The 21386-nt window shown below is 41.9% G+C and overlaps 1 protein-coding gene across 5 annotated transcripts in view; it reads left to right on the top strand.

The window, feature by feature from the left end:
- LOC309805790 (uncharacterized protein) overlaps window positions 1-15883 on the top strand; it is a 460110-nt gene extending 444227 nt beyond the window's left edge. For 4 of the 5 annotated variants that reach the window (XR_014294304.1, XR_014294305.1, XR_014294306.1 and 1 more), the window contains 5 exons: window positions 9132-9192; window positions 12655-12913; window positions 13003-13189; window positions 13521-13591; window positions 15736-15883. Coding sequence is in view for 1 of the 5 variants with exons in the window: in XM_082624004.1 (XP_082480130.1) it covers window positions 9132-9143 (12 nt within the window). In the remaining 4 variants the exon portion in view is untranslated. Of the gene's footprint in view, window positions 1-3619; window positions 3694-9131; window positions 9193-12654; window positions 12914-13002; window positions 13190-13520; window positions 13592-15735 lie in introns of those variants that run through there. The other variant, XR_014294307.1, reaches the window with a different exon arrangement.
- Window positions 15884-21386: the final 5503 nt, after the last annotated feature.

Below are 21386 nucleotides of genomic sequence, written 5' to 3'. Positions count from 1 at the left end.
GGTCTGGAGACACTGAGCACACTTGGACACGTGCACCTGGAATTTTCTTCCCTTTTCACCCATCCTCGGGGAATGCTATCAGTTTAGCAATGGATCAGAGCTGAGAGACACCTCTGTTCTTTACCTCTAGAAGCTCATTGCTTTCTCATCCTGCTTTGTCTCTTTCAGCACCAATCACGCCAGTCAGTGTTTTCTTTTAACAGAATAGAGGGCTCGAGAGACTTCTCTCTCAGCCAGTGTAACAGTATTTGCAGCAAGCCTTCAACCGTGTCAGCCCCTCAGCTCCAGAAGTCCCTTCCTCGGTGACAGGAAGGTAGAAGAGGACCAGTTCCATTTTCACCTGCTCGGCTTGCAAATGGCCACAAATTGATAGTGCGAGCCAGCTGTTGGTTGACTCAGCCCCACTGAAGGGAGTGAAAGCCTTGAATGTGTGTTACCTTCTCTGGGTCCCTGGTGGGTTCACAGGTTCCCACGTCTGCAGAGCCGTGTTAAGTGGGCATGTCATAAGGCATCAGCAGATCGTTAGCTGAGGCAGAGAGTACCCTTAATGAAGTGTCAGGAAGCATAACCATGGCCCCTGAATGGCATGGCTTCCAACACTGCAGCTTCTGATTGCTGATTTCTCAAGGACCTTACTAGGCTTCAGGGACATCACAGCTCTTAAATGTCAAAGAAAATAGGGACAGTGCCACCCAGGACTTAACGGGGAAATGTCTGATGACAACTTGACAGGCATGGGACAATATTCTGCAAAAGGTCTGTACCATCCCCAGTGTCCTGACTTCCTCTGCACACACCTTCTTAACTTTCAAACTCCATTCAACAAGAAATTATGAGAATACTGACAATACCAAACATTGGTGAGGATTTGGAGCAATAGGAATTCTCATCTGTTGTTGGCTGAAGTGTAAAATGGTACAACCACCACTCTGAAAAAGGTTTTCATCTTATAAGACTAAGTATACGTTTGTCCTATGATCCACTCTTAGGCCTTGCTCCAAGAGAAATGAAAACACATTCATAGAAAGACTTGTACTCAGATGTACATAGGAGCCTAAGTGTTCACTAATAGAAGAATGTATAAAGAAACTATGGCATAGTCATACAGTGAAATACAACACAGCAATAACAAGGACCACACTACTGATATATACTGCAACATGGATGAACCTGGAAAACATGATGCTGAATGAAAGGAACCTCACACAAAAGAGGACATATTGTGTGATTCCATTTATGTGGAATTCTAGAACAGGCGAAACCAACTTATGATAGAAATAATCAGAACAGTGGTTGCCTCTGAGGGAGCTGAGGGCAGGGATTGACTGGGAGGGGCCATGACAGAACTTTCTAGGATGATGGTACTGTTCTCTATCTTGATAGCAGTTTGGTTTACTCAGGTGTCTGCATTTGTGGAAACTCAGAATGTACACTTAAGACTTGTGCATTTCATTGTATGTAAATTTTCATCAAAAGAGAAAACTGTACACAAATATTAACCTTAATGATTTTCATGCTGAAGTATTTAGGAGGAAGTATGCTATTGTCTGCAATTTACTTTGAAACAAAAAACATAAGATGGGGCTTCCCTGGTGGCACAGCGGTTGAGAGTCCGCCTGCCAATGCAGGGGACGCGGGTTCGTGCCCCGGTCCGGGAGGATCCCACGTGCCGTGGAGCGGCTGGGCCCATGGGCCATGGCCGCTGGGCCTGCGTGTCCGGAGCCTGTGCTCCACAGCGGGAGAGGCCACAACAGTGAGAGGCCCACATACCGCAAAAAAAAACAAACAAACAAAAAAAAAAACATAAGATGGATCAGTGGATGGATAGAGGGATGGGTAGATGGATGAATATGTGATAGAGCAAGTATAGTTGAGTGTCAATGCTGGGACGTAAATGATGGATGTATAGGTATTCATTGTAAAATTCTTTCAACTTTGCTGTATGGTGAAAGGCCTAAAAGTAAGGTTCAGTATTATGTGCTGCCTTGACATCTGGTAAAATCAGGAGGGCCTCGAATGGTCTTACCTCAGGTTCCCCTCCCCACTCTGCTTGCATGGATAAGGTCCCCAGCCAAACAGTCCTCTTTACCCAGGGGACCAGATGCACTGCCTGTAGATGCAGTCCCTGAGTTGGGGGCTTCAGTTCCCTGCTAGTCTGAGGAATTATTCAACCAAGTCAGTCCCATCCTCCCATGGGGCAGGGACACCCCACCTCCTTGATACTACAAAGCTTGCTCACAGCCCTGGTTGTCCACTCTGTTCCTGGAGGCAACCTCTATGGGATCCTGTCCAGTGTGTGGTGACCTCCTCCCCAGGCTGTGAGTATATGTGACCAATTTGGGACTGACATGTACACGCTGCTGTATTTAAAATGGATAACCAACAAGTACCCACTCTGTAACACAGGGAACTCTGCTCAATGTTATTTGGAAGCCTGGATGGGGACGGGAGGGGAGTTTGTGGGAGAATGGATACATGTATATGTATGGCTGAGTCGCTTTGCTGTGCACATGAAACTATCACAGCATTGTTAATCAGCTATAGTCCAGTATAAAATAAAAAGTATAAAAAAAAAGAAATATGAAAAAAAAATCTCATCTGTCCCGTGTCGGGTGTTGTGTGTCCAGCCATCCCCATTACTCCAGAGTGGGATCCCTCCCTGGCAGATGGAGTGAATAGGAGACAATTAAAACTTGCTATATGTTTGAAATTTTACTTTAAAATGTTGGGAAAAAATGTATGTGCCCAGTAGTGAATGATGTTACAAAGGAGAAAGCATTGCTTCTTACTTTATTGAGCTTAGAGTTTACTTAGGGAAATTCTTAGTATTAAACCACACACTGGGCACTTAAATGTGGCACACAATTTACCTGCTCTCTGTCATTAAATCCTGACTTGCCCAGCATCTGTCAGTGAGTTGAATAGTATGAGAACTAATGTATGAGAACCTAGTGGCCTGAGGGTAGAAAGTCCTGCCCCACTTACTAGCTCCGTGACTTCTAGGCAAATGACTTCCCTCTCTGGGGCTCTATGCTTTGTCTATAAAAAAGCAAGGTTGCCACAATTCACCCTTCCAGCTCTAACAGTCTAAAGATCTGTAATTTTAAAATCAGTATACTTATAATTACCTTATGACAGGAGAAAGGAAAGAGGCATCTTATTTCTGGGTCCCTGATCCCTGCATTGTCACTCATTTGGGAAATAGTTTATTCCAATGCAAACTTACCCCCTAGTTTCCACCTGAATATAAACCCCCAAAGAGCAGGAAATTATTTGCCTGACTAATTTAATCATCTGGTTTTGAGAATTTGCACATCAGCCAGGGAAAATAGCTTTTTTGTTGCTGCTGTTATACTAATACTTCCCACTGTGAATCACAGAGTCAGATAATTCAACCCAGCTTCCTTCTGGACAATCATTTAGAGGCGAACCATGGTTTTCCTCTAACTCTCAGGAAGGTTAGTGTGAGGATTTCATACAGGGACAGGCCACATCTGTGCAATGAAGCTGAGTGTGTGACTAAGCAGTCGGGATGTGTGGATGAAATTGTCACATGTGGTCAGGACAGATTCACTGCATGTCTGCAGAGATAGCAGTTTTTTCCTTTTATTCTTCTCAGGCTTCAGCTCTCTGAAGATCAGTGAAAGATGATGGCTGATCTGGGGCATATTCACTGAGGACAAAAAGAGACAGATTGTGCTTTGGACACATCATTCTGAGGTACATTAAAATCTGGCTGAAAGCTTGTGGGAGAAAGGACAGATAGTCCCAATTATCCGCAGATACCCACATACCTCTGCCTGTGAAAATAGTCAGTTACGCATCACCAGTGGGAATGTTTTCACTGTAGGAGGACTGGGCTTGCTCTAAACCAGGATCTCTCAGCCTCAGCACTAGTGATATTTTGGAGATTGTTTTTCATTTTGGGAGCCTATCCTGGGCATTGTGGGATGGTTAGCACCATCCCTGGCCTCTTGTCAGTAGATGCCAGTAGGATCTCCCTAGTTGTGACAACTAAAATGTCTCCAGACATTGTCAATTTCCCCAAGCTGGGAATCACTGCTCTAAACCATCCACACTCCCTTTACTTGACTTCTGGAGACCAAGCTAGACGTTTATGAAAAAGTTGGGTAGGGTAAGGGAAGGAGCAGATGCTTCACCACCCTGACCTCAGGTGGCTGTGAAGAAAGCTTAGTTTCTGAAGAATGCCCTCAACTTGGCACACATTTTTTTAATTGTGGTAAAATACACGTAACATATAATTTACCATCTTAATCATTTTTAAGTGTGATGTTGCTAAGTCTGTATATATTGTTGTACAACAAATCTCCAGACCTTTTTCATCTTCCCAAACTGAAACACTATGCCCATTGGACAACTTCCCATTTCTGTCTCTACCCAGCCCCTGGAAATTACCATTCTACTTTCTCTCTCTTTGAGTTTGACCACTCTAGCTATATCACATAATTGGAATCATACAGTATTTGTGTTTTTGTGACTGGTTGTCACTTAACATCATGTCCTTAAGGTTCATCCATGTTCTCAGAATTTTCTTCCATTTTAAGGCTGAATAATACTCCGTCATACTGGTTATTCATTCATCTATTGGTGGACCCCCTTGGGTTGCTTTGGGCTATTGCGAATAGCGGACATGGATATTCAGATAGCTGTTCAACATCTTGCTTCAATTCTTTGGGGTATATACCCAGAATTGGAATTGCTGGATCAGATGGTAATTCTAGTTTTAATTTTCTGAGGAACTGCCATACTGTTTTTCATAGTAGCTGTACCATTTTACTTTCACAACAAGAGCACACAAGTATTCCAATTTCTCTATATCCTAGTGAACACTTGTTATTTCTGTTTTTTTTATAGTAGCCATTCTAATGCATGTAAGGTGGTATCACATTTGGTTTTGATTTGCATTTCCCTAAAGATTAGTGATACTGAGCATCTTTGCATATGCTGGTTGGCCTATATATTTTTGAAAAAATGTCTATGCACATCCTTTGAACATCTTTTAGTAGAGTTATTTGTTTTTTTGTTGTTGTTAAGTTGTATGAGTTCTTAATATATTCTGGATATTAACCCTTTATTAATTATATGATTTGCAAATATTTTCTCCCATTTCTGGGTTGCCTTTTCATTCTGTTAATTGTGTTCCTTGATGCACAGAAGTTTTTTTTTTTTTACTTCATGATTCCATTTATATATCATTTTTTTCCTTTTTTTTTTTTTTTTTTTTTTTTTTTTTTGCGGTATGCGGGCCTCTCACCGCTGTGGCCTCTCCCGTTGCGGAGCACAGGCTCCGGACGCGCAGGCCCAGCGGCCATGGCTCACAGGCCCAGCCGCTCCGCGGCACATGGGATCCTCCCAGACCGGGGCACGAACCCGTATCCCCTGCATCGGCAGGCGGACTCTCAACCACTGCGCCACCAGGGAGGCCCTATATATCATTTTTAAAAACATCTTTATTGGAGTATAATTGCTTTACAATGGTGTGTTAGTTTCTGCTTTATAACAAAGTGAATCAGCTATACATATACATATATCTCCTCCATCTTTCGTCTCCCTCCCACCCTCCCTATTCCACCCCTCTAGGTGGTCGCAAAGCACCGAGCTGCTCTCCCTGTGTCATGCAGCTGTTTCCCACTAGCTATCTATTTTACGTTTGGTAGTGTATATATGTCCATATCACTCTCTCACTTGGTCCCAGCTTACCCTCCCCCCTCCCCGTGTCCTCAAGTCCATTCTGTACGTCTGTGTCTTTATTCCTGTCCTGCCCCTAGGTTCTTCAGAACCTTTTTTGTTTTTCAGATTCCATATATATTTGTTAGCATATGGTATTTGTTTTTCTCTTTATGACTTACTTCACTCTGTATGACAGACTCTAGGTCCATCCACCTCATTACAAATAACTCAGTTTTGTTTCTTTTTGTGGCTGAGTAATATTCCATTGTACATATGTGCCACATCTTCTTTATCCATTCATCTGTCGATGGACACTTAGGTTGCTTCCATGTCCTGGCTATTGTAAATAGAGCTGCAATGAACATTGTGGTACATGACTCTTTTTGAATTACGGTTTTCTCAGGGTATATGCCCAGTAGTGGGATTGCTGGGTCGTGTGGTAATTCTATTTTTAGTTTTTTAAGGAACCTCCATACTGTTCTCCATAGTGATTGTATCAATTTACATTCCCACCAACAGTGCAACAGGATTCCCTTTTCTCCACACTCTCTTCAGCATTTATTGTTCGTAGATTTTTTGATGATGGCCATTCTCACTGGTGTGAGGTGATACCTCTTTGTAGTTTTCATTAGCATTTCTCCACTGATTAGTGATGTCGAGCATCCTTTCATGTGTTTGCTGGAATTCTGTATATCTTCTTTGGAGAAATGTCTATTTAGGTCTTCTGCCCATTTTTGGATTGGGTTGTTTGTTTTTTTGATATTGAGCTGCATGAGCTGCTTGTAAATTTTGGAGATTAATCCTAATTTTGATGTAGTCCAATTTACTTTTGTTGTTCATGCCTTTGGTATCATATCCAAGAAATCCTTGCCAAATACCACATCATGAAGCTTTTCCCCTATGTTTTCTTCTAACGGTTTTATAGTTTCAAGTCTTAGGTTTAGGTCTTTGACCCATTTTGTGGGGTGATACACACTTTTATATTTAATATTATCATGTGACATAGTTCTCTGAGGACTGAGGCAGCCAGGCCTTACCTGGTCACTTACGCATGGAGTCATAGTTACCCTGATAAGCTACATTTCCCAGGATCGTTCTTCTCTAGCTACAACCTCCTGTAAAGTCCCCGACACCATTCTTTTTTTTTTTTTAATGAAATTTGTTTTTAAATTTTTATTTTTATTTTTTTGGCCACGTGGCTTGTGAGATCCTAGTTTCCCCACCGGGGCACTAACCCGGGGCCCCAGCAGTGGAAGCTCAGAGTCCCAATCCCTGGACCACCAGGGAATTCCCTCCCTGACACCATTCTTGGGAATACCAGCAGGGCCCACACATGAGCTCACAGGCAAACTTGGTCAGCCACTGTAGTTAAGTGCCCTTTCAACAGGGCATCAACTGGGCATCACCAAGTCCAGTGAATATCACTACCTTGTCCAGACCTAAATCCTCTCTCAACCATTGACACTCCTGCCAGGCATGCCTCTACTTTTCATTAAGCACTGCCATTTCCCATAATCCACTGCTGCCACTTCCACCAACTCATGTGGGGACTGCCAGCACCATCCTGGAGGTAGGTGCCAGAGCTGTGTGGGAGATTGGGTTGACGTGCGGGCACATGTCTACCTCTCTATGGTGGTACATTATCCTAAAGGGGCTATCCAGCTTGGATTTTGTTTTTTGTTTTACTTTAGCAATATAGCACTTTCAGCATTTGCTGCCAGTGTCCTCTGTCCCTAAAACCAGATGTGAATGCATGGGGGTAAAGCTAAGCTTGAGACATCCAGTGGCAGGGCAGCCACCATGCCGTGCTCAGACCCAGCTCCAGTAACAAAGCTTTGTAACAGGGTGAAGCTGGTGGAACCTAGCTCCTCTTTCCCTTGGGATGAGTACTTTCCCATCATGGTCCCCAGTCCCTCATGCACATGGACTTTTGTCTCTCTGCCTTTCAGTACTCCAGCTTAGCAGTGCCCTAAAACCCCCCACCTGAATTCTTTTAGAACAATCATGAGCTCAGGAGAGCAGCTTCCCTGCCATGCTGAGGCTTCAGCTTCCCTGCCATGCTGAGGCTTCGCTGTGAATTAGTCATGGCACTGAATAAAGCTCCAATGTAGGGTGTTCCCAAGCAGGTACATAAATCTCATCTATGAAGAATCTCTATGCTTTACTTAAAAGGGATATTTATCATATACCATCCAATATTTATGAGTTAATTTGAATCCCACAATGGAACAAAATACAATATCTACCAGAAAGCACCAGTAATCCTTCCATTATACATCACTGTTGACACACTGTTAATTTCATTCTAATTGCACAATCTAATCACTGAAACATTAGCATCTGTGTGGCAGTAATTCAAAATGTTCCAACTGAGGGGGATGGGAAAACAATGCAAATTACGCTGGCAGTGAAACCATGAAAAAAATGGAATTAGGAATTGCAGCATCTGGTTGCCAGCACCTGTTAGGTAGGCAGCAAGGTTAAGTGGCACCAAAAGCCATAGAACTTTCCCCTGGTTGAAGAGAAAAATAATTTTGCTTTGTGCCTAAACCTCTCGTTGGAGTCATGAATGGGTTCTCTAAAGTTATATGGATAATTAACAGGTGCATTAATAAAGAGGTGTTCAGTGAGGCTTTAATGAGACGATGCAAGGAGAGCAGGCAGCATAGCCTGGTATTTAGCTCAGTAAATACTAGTTTAAAAAACTTTCTATTCCTTTTTAAGTGTACACTGAGTGCACCGTGTGGTATGGAAGAAAGGAAATGTGCTTTGGAATCCTACAATTGTGACCCAGTGACAGTACTTAACAAAATAACCCCTCTTCATTTACCCTGGGAACCTCATCTTCCTCATCTATAAAGTGGAGACGCCATTACCTTCAAAGAATTGGTGTGAAGATTAAATGAGATAATACAGTTCATAGCAGAGTGCCTAGTTCATCACCATCGTCATCATCATCATCATCATCATGTAGCAGCAATAACATATAATGTTTGTTGATCACCAACTGTATGCCCAACACTTAGCTTAACATTCTAAGTAGGAGCTTTTATTACATCTATTTGATAGATGAGGAAACTGAAATTCTTACAGGTTAAGTGACTTGCCCAAGGTTGATAACTAATAAACACTCTTTTTTTTTTTTTTTTTTTTTTGTGGTACGTGGGCCTCTCACTGCTGTGGCCTCTCCCATTGCGGAGCACAGCCTCCGGATGCACAGGCTCAGCGGCCATGGCTTACGGGCCTAGCTGCTCCACGGCATGTGGGATCTTCCCGGACCGGGGCACAAACCCGTGTCCCTTGCAACGGCAGGCAGACTCTCGACCACTGCGCCACCAGGGAAGCCCAACACTCATTTTTTTAATTGAAGCCACATTAGTTTGACGCTCAAGCTCATGAACTTAATCACTCTGCCAAATTGACTTGTCCCTTTGTTGCAGGACTTTCAATGATGCTCAGTGGCTTGGGATCTGAGAATCCAGACAGGAAGGCTGACTGAAGGTAGGGATGGATGAGGCAGGCAGATGGGAGAGGGAAAAGTTAATGGTCCCAGGGAGTACTCTGTTGAGATGGCTGTCTGTGAAATGACTCAGACAAGGGGTGTATGCATGTGTGGGTGGGGGAGAGAGACATAGAATAGATGCTGGGAAACTGACATGAAGCCAAACGAGTAAGGAACTGAGGAAATTGAGCAAGTCAGATGATTAGAAGGCAAGATAAAGTCCCCAACTCTTCACCCAAGAGATCTCTTCTTCAAGCAGCTGTGGATCCAATGGCTTGTAAAGGCTCCTTAGTGAAAAGTGGAAACACACCCTTGTGTTATGCTGACTGGATTCTAACAGTGTGATACTTGTAGAAATGAAACCACATCTAGAGGAGGAAAGCCATGGTAATCTCAGCATCACTCACAATATAGATACCTTCCTCTAAAAAATTTTAGGAGGGAAGAAAAATGCATGGTTGAGAATCTTAACAGCATAGGAAAAATAGAGTTGAGAGGACCAACATCACAGAAACCCTATGAACACCCTTATAAAACTTTCACATTCATCACTACAAAATAAATCCAACTCAGTCCAATTAAAAGAATATCAGCTGTGTTTAATACATTTAAAAATAACGTTAACTGGTACTATACAATTAATTTATGTGTCATGGAAAATTTTAATATTACCCTTCCTTGAGGCTTCAGAAGAATACCTGGAAATTCATTTTGCTTTGTCATAGACATATTTTTTGCTATTTGATTTTCAATCTAAATGTATAATTCCTTTTTGATGAGATGACTCAGACTTTTTGACTCCCATCCCCCTGGTCTTATTGTGGTCCCAGGGACTGAGCCCTAAGTACAAGCACATCCATCAGTATCCTCCTAGAGATTTGTACAACTCAGCTCTCTCTTCCAAACACATGTCAGAATGTAGCTGTGAGCCCTGGTTGACCTCCTTTAGCTTTTTGTACTCTCTCCCAAGTCTTCACCATAAAAATCCTCCATTCTACTTTGTTCTTTTCTATTCTCAAGCCCTGATTTCTGCTTTTTATGTTAACAGCTAATAGAAGTGACTCATATGCTGTCACTGAAGTTCTTATGGATGTATAAAAGCTGATGCAAGGGAAGCTCTGTACTCTAGTATTTTCAGCACAGGATATGCATGTGGTTTGGGAAGGATTACAACCTAGTGCTTCAGAATCAGAATCAAAAGTATTTTCATATTGTTCCCTGGCAAAAAGTTTCTTTCCAAATTCAGATTTAGGCGTATCCAGTGAACTCTCCCTCAGATAAAGCCATGAAAGTCATTTCTATCCAGTTGTCTTTCTGTGGAGCCTCACAAAGACCAAAAACAACCTCTTCATTAGAACTGTGTATGACATTAATTGACATGGTACTGTTAACACACCCAAAAGATGGAAAGAGCATTTTAAAAATGTCATTTAGTGCCAATGGAGGCAATGAGAATGGATGTTAGCCTGAAATTAACTAAAACTGTTTTGTTGGTGACGACCAGCGTTGGCAGCAAGAGTGTATTAAAACAGGCACTGATACACAACCAGTGAGATCATAAGTTGGTATGTACCATCCTCCTGAAAAGAGACTTGGCAATATGTTCTAAGAGCTTTTAGTGTTAGATTTCATATCCACAGCAACTTCTAACTTAAGTTTGGATTCTTATGTTTATCTCTTTTGGGGAGAGACAGCACTGGCATTGGCATGGCCTATAGAGAGTGATTTTTTTTTTTTTAACCATAAAATTGGCCCTGTAAGTCTACTTCAGTCTATGAGAGCTGGAATGATGTGAGTCTGTCCTAAGAGGCAGCTCTCCTTCGGAGAGTCCAGCAAAATCAGGCATCTGGACCTATGAGACTGAAGGCCAGCCCCTGGACTGTGGTTAATTGAACAGACTGAGTTCCCTGGGGAGGCCTCTTGACAGCGATGCCATTGACAATTCTCTGCAACACCTTGACCAGCAACTTCCTGGTCATGCAAACTGTGACAGAGAACATAGATATAATTTACTCTGAGAAGAAACTCAGAGGATGATGTGCCTCAGGGCTAGAATGGGGAGAAATGGTCCCAGAGAGCAAAACAGAAGTATGAGCGAAGGTGAAGGGCACCAGTAGACATCAAATGCATTTTAATGTCATTGGTAGTTTTGAGCCTTGAATGAATAACTTAGGTACAGGTGACAGCAGAAGTGACTCAAGAATCCTAAGGCAGTCAACCTGTTGAAATAAGGACGATTTTAGAAAAACGAACTGTGGCACGTTTTGGAATCATTTCTTGTCCATTACTGAGGTTGGGGTTGTGAGGAACAAAAGAAGACAGCAGTAGATATTAGTGAAAAAAGAAGAAACTTCAAGGACACATGAGGTAGAGTCTCCTGGTTGTCAGGGGCTATAACCCTAGAACTAGATGCTGCTGAGGTAAGGATTCCTATCACTGGCAATTTTCAGGGAGGAAACGGATACACCACCTTTCCTGTCTAGTTTAGCCAGACAGGGGCCTGGATTTCGTAACCCCTGAGGAATCTGAACCAAGTCTTTAAGGTTCAACTGTGATTATAGGGAAAGCTATTTGTTTTCCTGCTTCCTTCAGGTCATCTCTAGTCTTCAGCTCCCTCTTTCTGTCCCAGATTATCTGGGAGCTGTTTGCATTTTACAGAAACAAGTTAAGGGAAATTGATCGTTAGGTTCACAGTGAATTGCTTAAATCTCTCACAATATGCAGTCTTAACACTGAGTGTATTTACAGAAACAACAATGAAGCCTACTTTCTCTAGGTTACTTTTTAAGTTGAAAATAGAGATGCTAGTATTTTTTCAGAAAGCAAATAAATGGTTTTTTGCATTTCAATGAGTATTAAAGTGTGTAGTACTTTGATTTACTAATAAAAATGACAATCGGTGTATTACTTATTCAAAATCCAAAAGGATGGTGTGTGAAATAAACTATAAACAGTATACCAAGCATTATCAAGATGTATAGAAATGCATATGCTTTCAAATCTACAAGTTATAAAGCAATCTTATCATCATAAATGTTATAGCAATGAAATAATGGCTCTAATTTAGCTAAACCTATTGAGTGAATATTGTAAAATTCCTAAATGGTATAGTTTGAAGAAAACAAGCTGACAAGAACCTTGATATATTGAATTTAAACCACATAATTTATCAGTTAAGATGATTTTAAATGCAGGAAATAGTAACTCAACTCCAGCTGGCTTTAAAAATAAGAGACATGCTGCTCTTGCATAAAAACAAGTCAAGAGGCAAGGCAGGATTTGGGGCTGATGGAATTGGGGGTTCAGCCATATCATGGTGGAGCCATGGGTTTTTCATCTGTCTGGACTGCCATGCACAGCATCAACTTCATCCTAAAGCCCTAGAAAAATGTTTTCAACTCTACACCTTGTTTTCTTGTTTGTAATACCACAGTTGTAACACTCTGCATTTTCTTACTCAGGCAGGTCTTTCTGATTCGAGATGAACTCCAAGAGAACTCCAGACCTTTGATCTCCCAGGACTCAGGTCCAGATTGCAGCTCCCACAACAGCCAATTCAACCTGGTCCTTGGCACCTCCAGTGCCTGCGTCCCCACCACTTTTGACCTGGGGTAAGGGTCATGGCCAGGTGGTGGTGACTTCTCGGTTGTCTTGGCCTCCAAGCAAGGAGCAGAGCAGCCTCTCAGCCTCTCAATCATGTAGTTCTCTTCTGGGTTAAAGGTAGGCTCTTGTACTGTAAATAGAACCAATAGGATGTGTGTATATATATGGAGGGAGGGAGATGAATTTTAACCAATCTTCTCATGCAGCTGTGGAGGCTCCAAGTGGAAAATCTGCAGGGTAGGCTGGCAGGCTGGAGACTCAGGGAGGAGCTGAGACTGGATTTTGGAGCCTGAAGCAGTCTGGAGGCAGGATTTTCTCTTCCTCAGGGGACCTCCTTCTTTTTTCTCCTAACGCCTTCAACTAATTGTATCAGACCCACCCACATTATCTTAGGTAAGCTGCTTTACTCAGTCTGCTGGTTTCAGTGTTAACCTCATCTAAAAATACCTTCACAGCAACATTTAGACTAATGTTTGATCAATATCTAGGTATCATGGCCTAGGCAAGTTGACACATACAATTAACCATCACAGCTCCCATGCTGAAAAGTGGTCCAGCAGAGGCTACGTGTTCCTGGGGGCCAGGTAGATAAAGGGGTAGAGCTGGTAGTCCACTGACCCTGCCTGAAGCATCAGGATCACACCTGGCTACAGAGAGTAAAACCCCAGACTGGACAGCACTCCATGCCTCCAGCTGCTGTGTCTTATCTCTCCCATGACACCAGGAACACACTGAGCCTTGGAAGGAGCCCATGCAAGTGAGGATCCTTGGTGCCGAAATTTCATTATCTTCATGGTAAGTGTATTTCTGCCTTTGGCTAAGAGACAATTATGTTTTTAAATTCCCAAGCCAAACCATTACTCAATAGTAAAGACGGAATGGGTTAATAATCATAACACTTTCTATTTAGAAAGGAGAAAATGAAAACATTGTGCAGTGGTCCCTAGTATTGGTGTATCCTGCTGCTCGACAAAACTGGTAGGAACCTTCTGCCCTGGGAATGGAATGAATCTTTGGCCAGCCAACTTGACATTCCTTGATTCTACTATCTGGGACAGTACTTTTCTTGTTCCAGTTTCCTCCATGGCTACTCCTGACATGTGTGCTGGGGGATGATTTGTGCTCCTTTGGGGGGTACATAGTTTCTGCAGTCCACTTCCTAATATGACAAATTCCAAGGTCAAGGGATTGCTTAGAAATTAGGTTTGTAGGCTATGGTCAGCCAGACTGGGGCTTTCTTTAGCCACAGAGGTCCCTTCTAAACTCAGTAGTTTCCAGTCTATTTGGTTCTAGGAACATAGAAGACTAGGCCAAGCTGGAGGTGACTGTGGTCTAATATAAGACTCTGTGCTGTGTACTTACATCGATTAGGATGTTTTGGCTGCAAGTAAAAACAACAAACAGTAAAGGTAGCTTAAATCTGTAAGGATATTTCTTGTTTACAAAAAAATACAAGAAATCTGGAGATAAGTGATTCCAGGGTTGATTCAGAGGACTAGCAATGTCAGGGCTCTGGGTCTACACCCTGCAATGCTCTTGGCCTTTCACTAAGAGTAACAGGATGATTACTGAAGCTTTAAGCAACATATTCTTAAGTAATATTCCAGGCAGGCTGTAGGGCAGGGGTAGCAAAGGGGACCTTCCTCTTGCAATATTCTTTCCTTTATTATGAAGGAGAAGGCCCCCCAGCAGACGTCCCCTTAGTCTCACTGGCCACATTGGGTCACATACCCCAATCCAGTGCAATCCCTGATGGAGGTGACTGGCATTACCTGGCCAGCTTAAACCTCTCACCCTGGGGAGGTGAAAATGCCAGTCTTCCCTGAGGCCACTGCTGCCTACCTGCTGCATACAGGATAAGGAAGATAAGGGGTGGCTGAGGGAAGGGCATCTGCCACAGATCTGTAGAAAGAGAAACACCTGAAGACTGGAGAAGGTGGTACCCAGAAAATGTCGAGTATTTGTGGAATCCTTTTGGAGGCATTCTAAGGAAGGGTGTAAGACCTGCATGAAGTTTCTTCTCCACTGGTTCAGGGGCCGTAGCATGAGATACAGACAACAGAGAACAAAAACAACCCAGCACAACAGGGGAAGGGTAGAGCAAAGGAATGGAGAATCGAGGAGTGAAAATGGCAAAGGAAAGGGGAAATTGGAGAGCACAGGGAGGCAGAAAGGAGCCTTTTTTTTTTTTTTTTTTTTTTTAAGATTTTCATAGTGAAAAGGTTAGGAAGGTTTTCAGCATTTTCTTCTGGGAAAGAGAGGGTACATGGGAAAAGACTCATCCTGTGGACTGGGGTCAGTCCAGGTCTTAGGGGATCTGAACCTTATACAATTTGAAGGGTCCTCTTTAAGAAAAAGAAAAAATTCTAAGTATAAAATTAGCTATAAAAGTGAATATTTATTTAGAATGAGGAAAGAGATCTAAATAAACTACAAATTTTAAAAAAAAGACAAAAACCAGAAAATGACATTATTTTTATTAACTGGCTGACACACCTCTTGAATAAATCTTCCTTCAGTTTTTGCCTGGGTATCAATACCTCTTCATACTGATGATGACTTTGTAATATATTTCATAGCTAGCTTAGGAAGATAATTCAGTCTTCTAGCATAGTTGGTTCAAAAAAGGTCTTTTTTATTATAGTGAGAATACGTAAAACATATGACATCACACACAGATGTCCTCACTGCTTGTTGCACTGCTTCAGGCTTGTGCCCTACAAACGCAGAAATTCAGTCAAATTCTGTTTCACACAATTCCGTTCAGAAAAGGGAAAAGTGTGTGCAGTGTAACTGTCATTGCATTCCTGACCGTTTTGACAAGGTGTCGATGAGAACCAAATTCTCCACTTAGAATTTTACACATCTAATGAAGTTTCCCTGACTTGGCTTCTGGCTCTGTATTTTAAACCTTGTTCCTCCTCCCTATTCACTTGCAGTGCCAGGCCCTTGAAGCATGTGTCTGTGCTGGCAGCCTCCCCTTCGCTGTCATGGGACCAGGTGAGTGAGCAGAGCAGCAGCAGCAGCGTACCTGGATAGTATTCTTCCACCAGATGGCTAGCAATGACTATGCACCTCCCATAAACATATCCCACTAGACCCAAACTAAATGTGTTCAGAAGTCAACTTCTCTTGAGCCAGATCCAAAAGAAATTGTCACAGCTACTCCAGCACCATCCGACAAGAGGAAAGTGACAGAAGGGAAGTTGGCATGGGAAGAGATAGTAGTCTCAACTTTCTATGGTTCAAAGAGCTGATTTTTCAAATTTCACAGAAACATATGACAATGTGTAGAGATTACTAGATCTCTCCCAGGACCTAAATCATAAGCTTCCTTTACTTTGGGTAAAACTACCTCTGTCTGGAGGGAACAGAGGGTATTGATGGGAAGATGGGGGTCACTAATAAATAATCTCATCTTCTTAGTGTTTATTCCATGGCCCACCATGCAAGTCTTGCCACCAGGTTCCTGACTCAAGTGCCCCTCTGTGACCAAGGCAAGATACCAGGCTGCTGACCTTTGTTGTCACCTCAGGCTAAAATGTGTTCCTTCTTCACACATGTGGTGAACTCACCCTTCAAGGCTGCAATTCCAACTCCATGAAGTGTTTCCTGATCTCCAGAGCAAAGCTGATTTCTCTTTCCTTCCTTTAATTCATCACTGTACCCCTTCCAGCCTCTCCTAAAACACTTTTGGAAATCGTTCACATAGACTTTGGGCTCCTTCACTTTCACAAGGTATTTGAAGGCATCACTACATCCCAGTGCTTAGTCTGGCACCCAGCATAGTAGAGGCAGTCCTGGAGATATGTTTTGAAAACATATCTTTGGAGAGAGTGCACTGTTGTTAATATAAATAATAATATCTTCATCATTAATAACATCAATAACAGCAGATAGGAATTTTGAGCATTTACAATGTGGTAAGCCACTTCATATAGTTATTTTCCCATTTACACAATAGCCCTATAGAGTAGGTACACTTATCATTCCTACTTTATAGAGCTCAGAAAATTGAGATAGTCACACAGCTGGTAAGAAGCCAGAATTCCAACCTAGGTTTGTATAACTCACCAAGCCCATAAATAACAAATTCACCTTCTGTGTGGATACCACAAGGCTGACCCCATGAAGAATATATGGTCCAGGATAGTCAAATCTATGCTCTTCTAGTCATAGCTGATGGAGATGGTCAGGACACTTTTGTCATTGACTTTGGAAGTAATGTCTGCATCCATTTCCAGGAGCTACTCTCATATCACTGGAGGAGGGACGAGAGCTGAAACCTACTTTTATCCCTGCATCTACTCCATCCCCTCAGTTGAGAGGAGAGGTAGGCAGTGTAGAGAGGGGAGGGCACTTGCTCAGGTTTACAAAAGGAACTTGTTTGTCTGGGTCAACGACCTCCACTTTCCATTCAGTGGTCTTTGATCTACAACATGACCACTAACCTCATATCTGGTAATCGACTCTTTGTCTTGGGATATGACTCCTTAAAAGAAATTCCCAGTGAGTTAGTATGATTTAGACGAGCTATCATAGCTGATTGAGAAGTTAGGTCTTTCTTTAGAGAGCTACATGCGGCATTTCTTCCAAGGACCTTTTTACCCTACAATTCATGTAAATATGTTATACATATCCCTAGTAGATATAACTGTACAAACATATCAACTCTGAATTATAACTTGGCCTCTTGCTCTTTCCTTTTTCAATTTTATGGTGATTCATACTCAGCCAGTCACGTTAGATCCACCAACGGCAGAAACTAATATATTATGAGTGTTGAAAACTGAACTTGGAAGACAGAATTTGCTTCCCAGAGTACTCCAACCTAATTTACATCAGAAAAATATCAAATCAATTTTGGCCAGAATGGAATGAAAAACACCTTACCTGAACTGATGTGTAATAAATGCCTCTCTGGAGCCTCAAGTTGTCTGTCACTAGAAATGAAAATGTGCGTGAGCAAACTCAAAAGTCAAGCCATGGTGGCAGCCTTCACTGCACCTGTGCCTTTAAGGCTGGCCTTCCTCCCAGTTCCCTGAGTGACTCCTAAGACCTCTTTGGGCACTGCTTGCTCACCACCCCACTGAACCCTGCTGCTTCCCCCAAGATTCTAGTCTTTCCTTTCTCAGACTCAAGCAAGTCATCTTTTCTCTATCACTGAGTTCATATTTCACAGTTCTCTTACTCTTCTCATCTCAAGGCGTTTTCCATTCCTCCATCACATCCTAAGAGGCCCATTGAGAGCGTACTTATAACCCAAGAAGTGAGGTTAGAAGCAGTCACACAGGCTAGATGAAAGACCACTGGGTAGAGAGTAGATACTTGAGTCCTTGACCTAGACCTGTGATGAATTCCTTTGGTAATGCTAAGCAAGTCCCCTTGCTAGTCCCTTGAAATTATCAAGATAAATGTTCTTTCAGAATTTCCTGCGTGCAAATAACATGTTAGCAAACAGAGAGTCCATCAGGTTTCAGAAATTCACACTCTATTTGAAGCCCACATATTGCCTCTAGATCTGAGGAGCCCTCCAGCCTCAAATTTGCACATCCCACCTTTGAGCTCTAGACCTTTCTATTGCCAAATCCTAATGCCTCCATTCCTTCTTCTCTGAACGCTGATTCCTCCTGGTTCTTGTCAGCAGGTACTAATGTCTTACTTCTGCCTAATAACAAAGTTGCATTCAGTAGGGGCCTTTAGTTCACTTCAGTGAAGCCTGCATTTGAGGTCCTTAAAGGCCACAGTGTGACCCTGGCCAATGAGAAAGATATTCTGAGACTAGTTTGGTAACACAGCAGGTATCAACAAATGTTGGGTGAGCTGAACTGAATTGCGTGCTATGTCTTTTAGTACCTTCCAAGTCAATCTTTGGCTATTCCACCACCCTGCTGCAGATGGAAAGATAAGATATAGAACAAAAAGCAGATGATGCCTAGACATCACCTCAGGAAGGCAACAAGCCCCTCCCTCTGATTTATGGAATCCATGGCAAGGGAAAGCATTATAACATGTATTCTGCACGTACGACTTTCCAGAAAGTGCTAAGTGCTTTCCAGTGCTGATTGTGCTCAGCTTTCTAATAGGACAGACCATCCTGTGGATTCCAGTGATACCACTGATTCGCAGGTGAAGGTGTGGCTTTGACCTCTTATGTAGGCAGTGGAGATCTCACAAAATCATCCACTTCTCTCCCTCCTCCCTGTGCTGCTTTAGTTTGTTTATCCATCTGTCTATTGAAGGGCATCTTGTTTCCTACTTTGTGCTTATGAGTGAAGCTGCCATAGACATTCATTTGCAGGTTTCTATGTGGACATGCGATTTTTTTTTAACGTCTTTATTGGAGTATAATTGCGTTACATCGTTGTGTTAGTTTCCGCTGTATAACAAAGTGAATCAACTATACGTGTACATATATCTCCATATCCCCTCCCTCTTGCATCTCGCTCCCACTCTCCCTATCCCATCACTCTGGGTGGTCACAAAGCACAGAGCTGATATCCCTGAGCTATGCATCTGCTTCCCACTAGCTATCTGTTTTACATTTGGTAGCGTATATATGTCAGTGCCACTCTATCACTTCGTCCCAGCTTACCATTCCCCCTCCCTGTGTCCTCAAGTCCATTCTATACATCTGCGTCTTTATTCCTGGCCTGTCCCTAGGTTCTTCAGAACCATTTTTTTTAATCCATATATATGTGTTAGCATACGGTATTCGTTTTTCTCTTTCTGACCTACTTCACTCTGTATGACAGACTCTAGGTCCATCCACCTCATTACAAATAACTCAATTTCATTTCTTTTAATGGCTGAGTAATATTCCATTGTATATATGTGCCACATCTTCTTTATCCATTCATTTGTCGATGGACACTAGGTTGCTTCCATATCCTGGCTATTGTAAATAGTACTGCAATGAACATTGTGGTACATGACTGTTTTTGAACTACAGTTTTCTCTGGGTATATGCTCAGTAGTGGGATTGCTGGGTCATATGGTAGTTCTATTTTTAGTTTTTTAAGAAACCTCCATACTGTTCTCCATAGTGGCTGTATCAATTTACATTCCCACCAACAGTGTAAGAGGTTCCCTTTTCTCTACAACCACTCCAACATTTATTGTTGGTAGATTTTTTGATGATGGCCCTTATGATCGGTGTGAGGTGATACCTCATTGTAGTTTTGATTTGCATTACTCTAATGATTAGTGACGTTGGGCATCCTTTCATGTGTTTGTTGGCAATCTGTATATCTTCTTTGGAGAAATGTATGTTTAGATATTCTGCCCATTTTTGGATTGAGTTGTTTTTCTTATATAGAGCTGCATGAGCTGCTTATATATTTTGGAGATTAATCCTTTGTCAGTTGCTTCATTTGCAAATATTTTCTCCCAATATGAGGGTAGCCCTTTTGTCTTGTTTATGGTTTCCTTTGCTGTGCAAAAGATTTTAAGTTTCATTAGGTCCCATTAGCTCATTTTTGTTTTTATTTCCATTTCTCTAGGAGGTGGGTCAAAAAGGATCTTGCTGTGATTTATGTCATAGAGTGTTCTGCCTATGTATTCCTCTAAGAGTTTTATAGTGTCTGGCTTTACATTTAGGTCTCTAATCCATTTTGAGTTTATTTTTGTGTATGGTGTTAAGGAGTGTTCTAATTTCATTCTTTTACATGCAGCTGTCCAGTTTTCCCAGCACCACTTATTGAAGACGCTGTCTTTTCTCCACTGTATATTCTTACCTCTTTTATCAAAGATAAGGTGACCATATGTGCATGGGTTTATCTCTGGGCTTTCTATCCTGTTCCATTGATCTGTCTTTCTGTTTTTGTGCCAGTACCATACTGTCTTGATGACTATAGCTTTGTAGTATAGTCTGAAGTCAGGGAGCCTGATTCCTCCAGCTCCGTTTTTCTTTCTCAAGATTGCTTTGGCTATTCGGTGTCTTTTGTGTTTCCATACAAATTGTGAAATTTTTTGTTCTAGTTCTGTGAAAAATGCCATTGGTAGTTTGATAGGGATTGCATTGAATCTGTAGATTGGGTAGTATAGTCATTTTCACAATGTTGATTCTTCCAATCCAAGAACATGGTGTATCGCTCCATCTGTTTGTATCATCATTAACATCTTTCATCAGTGTCTTATAGTATTCTGCATACAGGTCTTTTGTCTCCTTAGGTAGGTTTATTCCTAGGTATTTTATTCTTTTTGTTGCAGTGGTAAATGGGAGTGTTTCCTTAATTTCTCTTTCAGATTTTTCATCATTACTGTACAGGAATGCAAGAGATTTCTGTGCGTTAATTTTATATCCTATTACTTTACCAAATTCATTGATTAGCTCTGGTAGTTTTCTGGCAGCATCTTTAGAATTCTCTATGTATACTGTGATGTCATCTGCAAACAGTGACAGTTTTACTTTTTATTTTCTGATTTGGATTCCTTTTATTTCTTTTTTGTGTCTGATTGCTGTGGCTAAAACTTCCAGAGTAATGTTGAGTAATAGTGGTGAGAATCGGCAACCTTGTCTTACTCCTGATCTTAGTGGAAATGGTTTCAGTTCTTCACCATTGAGAATGATGTTGTCTGTGGGTTTGTG

Source organism: Mesoplodon mirus, assembly GCF_964341445.2.
Source record: "Mesoplodon mirus genome assembly, chromosome: 5".
NCBI lineage: Eukaryota > Metazoa > Chordata > Mammalia > Artiodactyla > Ziphiidae > Mesoplodon > Mesoplodon mirus.
Note: the sequence above shows the minus strand (reverse complement) of the source record. Positions and strands in the feature narration are given on the sequence as shown.